This window comes from Austrofundulus limnaeus, unplaced genomic scaffold, assembly GCF_001266775.1.
Source record: "Austrofundulus limnaeus strain Quisiro unplaced genomic scaffold, Austrofundulus_limnaeus-1.0 Scaffold132, whole genome shotgun sequence".
Lineage (NCBI taxonomy): Eukaryota > Metazoa > Chordata > Actinopteri > Cyprinodontiformes > Rivulidae > Austrofundulus > Austrofundulus limnaeus.
In genome coordinates this window covers 791,904-797,455 of record NW_013952534.1, presented here as the reverse complement: position 1 = coordinate 797,455, position 5,552 = coordinate 791,904, and the positions used below count along the sequence as shown (strand labels likewise).

The 5,552-nt window shown below is 39.4% G+C and overlaps 1 protein-coding gene across 3 annotated transcripts in view; it reads left to right on the top strand.

Annotated features, from left to right (window-relative positions):
* ptpn3 (protein tyrosine phosphatase non-receptor type 3) overlaps positions 1-5,552 on the top strand; it is a 27,479-nt gene that overhangs the window by 15,045 nt on the left and 6,882 nt on the right. For all 3 annotated transcript variants that reach the window (XM_014015644.1, XM_014015642.1, XM_014015643.1), the window contains one exon: positions 396-524. In XM_014015644.1, coding sequence (XP_013871098.1) covers positions 396-524 — 129 coding nt within the window. The remainder of the gene's footprint in view (positions 1-395; positions 525-5,552) is intronic.

The following is a 5,552-nucleotide window of genomic DNA, read 5'->3' as shown; positions in this document are numbered from 1 at the left end:
CCCGAACTTCGCATCCATACCCGTGGGAACTGGGCATTGGTCCCTAAGATGTGCATTCAGTCCCCACGAGGCTTCCTCTTTCTGGAATATGGTTCCCATAATGTAGCAAAAGCGTGCCCACACACACACACACACACACACACATACACACACAAACACACACACACACACATACACACACACACACACAGGTTGACGTTTAGTCCACATCCTGCTCCTGATGATTCGCTTTTGTTATTCGGACCGCCCTGTACATTAGAGCATGCTGTTGAATATGAGTTTGATTTCTTGAGAGCAGAGATCAGCTGCTGTTTTTTTCTGACTTAAACTGTTTTCTGACCGATGACTCACACCAGAAGTAACGCAACATGTCGATGATGTTACACGCTTTGCAGACCAAGTGCCACCAGTACTGGCCGCATCCGCCGGAAGTAAAGGACTACGGTGACTTGAGGGTGAAGTGTCACTCGGAGGAGTGCAACTTGGCGTATGTGACGCGACAGTTCACCCTGAAGCACACGCAGGTAGAGTAGCAAAGGATTACATATTTTTAAACTATTTAGGTCTAAAAATATTTCCTTTGTCTTGTTTTAATCTGACAAACTTTTCTTTTTTATATATAATTGTAGATGCAACACTGTGTAACACTCAACACTGAAAAAGAGGATGAATTATATTTTTCCTGACAAGCCTTTGCTCTTTTGTTAGGGCGGCAAACACAACACCTTGCTCCTCTTTTTCTGTTTCCTCTCCCAAATATCACCAGCTCTCAAGAGGCTGCAAATATTTCACATGGAAGTGTCACAAACATAGTCAGTCTTTGAGATTTGGGCCTTTTTTGGCCCAACAGGCCTGGCTTTGAGGGTGGGAGTGTTCCTCTGTTTCTCTTTTCCGGATTAAGTAGTGATTTTGATGTGTGTGACCATAAGGTCTTATAAAGCTTTCTCTATAAATCCCAGCTCTCCAACCTATTTATAGATGAATCTCACTTTGTACACGGAAAACTGAGTCAATTTTCAAATGTCACAAATTTATTTATTCTGTGGATGAATATGTGCTGTGTGGGTCTGTTTGTCTTAAAGGGATCCCTGATTAGTTGTAACATTAGACTTTATTTGATAAACATCTGTTTTAACTGTAAAATAAAGACTGTAAAAATACTGTAGGCTGTTTAGTTTTGTAAATTTTTAAAAATAAATTTTAACACGGACGGAGCCATTTTATTTACATGCAAAGCATTCTGAGTAAATGATGTGGATAGGTTATCGGTGTGAGCGAGCTATATCCACCCTGAAAGTTAATCTTGGACAATATATGATGATCGACTCTTAGATGAAACCAGAGAGCGTTGACAGAGAGGAGAAGGCAGAAACGACTCAGCCTGTAACTGAAAATGTGGATGGAGGACAACAGAGCTGCTTCATGGAAMAAGAACCTCAGCTTAGCCTGCTAGCCTTTGCGCTAGTGCTGACGCTCTTTGTATTAGCTCAGTGCTAGCACGACAAACAAGCTAAACTGAGGTCCTCCATCCATATTTTCAGTTGCATTCTGAGTCATTTTTGCGTTCCCCTCTCTGTCATGTGGATGGAAGACCTCAGTGACGAAAGGAAAATGTGTAGCTTTGAGCTAATACATATATATGGTGATAGCATTGGGGCTAATGCTAAAGCTAACAGGCTAAGCTGAGGTTCTTCTTCCATGAAGCAGCTCTGTTGTCCTTTATCCATATTTTCAGTTACAGACTGAGTCATTTCTACCTTCTCCTCTCTGTTAACGCTCTCTGGTTTCATTTAAAAGAGCCAGTCGTCAGATATTGCCTAAGATTTACCTTCAGGGTGGATATAGCTCGCTAGCAGCCTCGCACCGATGACCTATTCACGTTATCATTTACCCAGAATGCTTTATGTGTAAATAAAATGGCCCCGTCCATGTAATATATTTTTAAACTTTTAATTTAAAAATTATAAAAACTAAACAGCCTACAGTATTTTTACAGTCTTTATTTTACAGTTAAAATAAATGTTTATCAAATAAAGTCTAATGTTACAACTAATCGGGGATCCCTTTAAATGAAACCAGAGAGTGTTGAGAGAGGAGCAGGCAGAAATGGCTCAGTCTGTAACTGAAAAAATGGATGGAGGACAACAGAGCTGCTTCATGGAAGAAGAACCTCAGTTTAGCCTGTTAGCCTTTGTGCTAGTGCCGACACTGCCTTATATGTATTAGCTCGGCGCTAGCGTGACAAACAAGCTAATTTGAGGTCCTCAATCCATATTTTCAGTTGCAGGCCGAGTCATTTTTGCGTTCCCCTCTCTTGTCATGTGGATGGAGGACCTCAGTGACGAGAGGAGAATGTGTTGCGCTGAGCTAATATATAAATTATTGGCTGTGTCTCAATGGCTGTGTCTCAGCTGGGCCACATTGGCCATGTCCTCGCTGGGCCAGGTAGGCTGCTCAAAACTGCTCTGAAATGAGACGGTCTACACTTCGCCTCACGTCGGCTTCACCTGAGTTTGTGTGACCACGTGCTCCCCCGTTACCATAGTGATCAGTTTCGTGTCGGACTTAAAATGCGTCGGAACATGTATTTACACGTCTTTTTACTGGAAGAATAACTTCACGTGAATAAATAAACATTAATAATTCAGGTTTAGCTCCAGTATCTACAACGGAGTATTAGGGCCACACAGATTTTTTAAATTATTACGAAAATAAAGTCATAATATTATGAGAATAAAGTCGTAATATTAAGGGATTAAAAAGTCATAATCCTACATGACGTGTCCATTTTCCGTTCATTTCCTCATTATTTTCCTCACATCTGCTGTGTACAGCCACGTGTATCTGTATTTATAAAGTAGCCTGCAGTAACTTGGGTCACTGTTAGATTAAAATGCTTTCATCCAAATTAACTACATGACGACTAAATCATCATGCATCCATTAATTACAATACAGTTTCAGTTTATCATATAGTCATTTGCACAATTTCCATGTCCTGTTACTGATAATTTGATACTACCGGTAATGTGCTAAAAGATTAACTATTTATTTTAAGCAATACTAAAAACAACTTGACAAGTTGCTCAACATTCCTCATTTTAATGCAGTGATTGCATGCTTTTTCATGTAAAGGCAAGAATATTATGATTTTTTTTCTCATAACATTATTACTTTAATCTTATAATATTACGATTTTATTCTCATAATGTTATGACTTTAATCTCGTAATGTTATGGCTATTCTCGTAACTTGTAGTTGCATTTTCTTTTATTTAACATCTTATTGCAGTGTAAATTTCATCAGCTAAGTTGCTAAACAAACTTTTAAAATCTAATTATTCGGTCTGTGGTGAGTTTCCAAACTGCGTCTACTCGTTAAAAAAATAAAAACTCCACCGTCTTTGTTTCTCTGTTTATTTTGCTTCCTGCGCATTGAATCCGGGATATCCTCGGCCAGTGAGAATACACAGATGCATCCTCAGATTTCGAAAGTTTGTCGGCCGCATTCCTCGGCCGCATGATGAGGAGCCTTCGAATTGGGACAGTCCTCCGCGTAGGGCAGTGACATATGCAACCGACAAATGCGCACTCATGAGGACCCAGCCCCTGAATTGAGACACAGCCATATATGGTGATGGGTTCGGGGCTAATGCTAAAGCTAACAGGCTAAGTTGAGGTTCTTCTTCCATGAAGCAGCTCTGTTGTCCTCCATCTATATTTTCAGTTACAGGCTGAGTTATTTCTACCTTCTCCTCTCTGTCAACGCTCTCTGGTTTCATCTAAAAGAGTCGATCATCATATATTGTCCAAGATTAAACTTCAGGGTGGATATAGCTCGCTAGCAGCCTCGCACCGAGGACCTATCCACGTCATCATTTACCCAGAATGCTTTGCATGTAAATAAAATGGCCCCGTCCGTGTAATATATTTTTAAACTTTTAGTTTAGTTTCAGTATTCTTACAGCCTTTATTTTACAGTTAAAATACATGTTTATTAAATAAAGTCTAATGTTAAAACTAATCATGGATCCCTTTATACAGAGTTACCGTAGCTTCTTGTAGTAAAAACATATCACAGCAAACCCTGAAAAATATACATTTGTAAATGGTAAATGGTAAATGGTACTGAACTTATAGAGCGCTTTTCAAGTCCCTCCGGACCCCCAAAGCGCTTTACACTAACAGACATTCACCCATTCACACTCACATTCACACACTGATGATGGCAAACTACACTGTAGCCACAGCTGCCCTGGGGCACACTGACAGAAGCGAGGCTGCCATGCGCACATTATTTGTGAATAATACTTAAAGTTATTGGATCTTGACTGTCTTTTTGTAATAACTTTTAAGTGTTGCATTTATGTATAAAGTTTGGGTCCCTGCTGTGAGTGTGAAAAAACTAGCTAATAGAATTAGCTTTTCCTTGGCGTTTTAGCATCTATGCTAATGATTGGTCATTATTTGGTGGTTAATTTTTTTAACATGGATATGCACATAAATGGTGCGCAGGTGCGCATGTGCGATCAAAAAAGAAATAGCACACAAGATGGAACGTCATAAAGCTCCCTTGCGTAAGATTGTACCTGAGATTGTGAAAACAACAGCTTGCAGGGTCGCAATGCGACCTGATTTCTTAAAAACAAACAAAACAAAACAAAACAAAACAAAAAAATCCAGCCTCACTGGTGTGACTGGATCATTGTTCTGTGAGAGGAGGTCAGCGGGGCCCTGATGTAAGGATTAAGCGGACACTGCTTTCAACGAATCAGACGAACTCCAGAGCCATTTTATCCAATCAGAGCAGAGCAGGGCGGGACTTTCAGTGAGAGCAGTTTTCAGCAGAGACTGTGGAAGCAGCGGCTGCATCGATCAGACATCTCCTCCTGCACTTTGCTCCTGAATTACCAGAGACTTTGGTCTCTAAAACCTAACTTTAAATTAAATATATGTTCAGAGGGTTGTTATCGAACAGATCTGTCCAACTTTGCGTCAGTGACTAAACTCTTTCCTCCTGAGAGACGCAGGCTGTGAGTCTTTCTGTGAGATTCACTGTTCAAGTTTGTCTAACCATATTACCTCTAACAGAACATTTATTTGCCCCATATCAAAGCAAAGATGAGTCTCTGTTTAACGTCCACCCCCCCCATCCAAAAATAAAAAATAAAAACATGCCATGTTCTCTAGATGAATGAGTTTTAAATGTTATTGTAATTTATCAGAAAGATCCACAAATTTCATTCTTCACAATTTATGATAACAGCAATGTTCTTGATGTGCTAAACTTGTTTATTTTTAGAATCAAACTGTGACACAACTGCTCTGGGATAAATGTAATTCAATAAATGATAAAATATGAAAAATTAATCATTTTAAATGATTATATGAGCTGAAACCATCTGAATATAATCTTTTTGAATAAAATTGTCTTTTAAAAAAGAAACCAGCCTAACAAATAAAACATACACTCACCGGCCACTTTATTAGGTACACCTGTCCAACTGCTCGTTAACACTTAATTTCTAATCAGCCAATCACATGGCGGCAACTC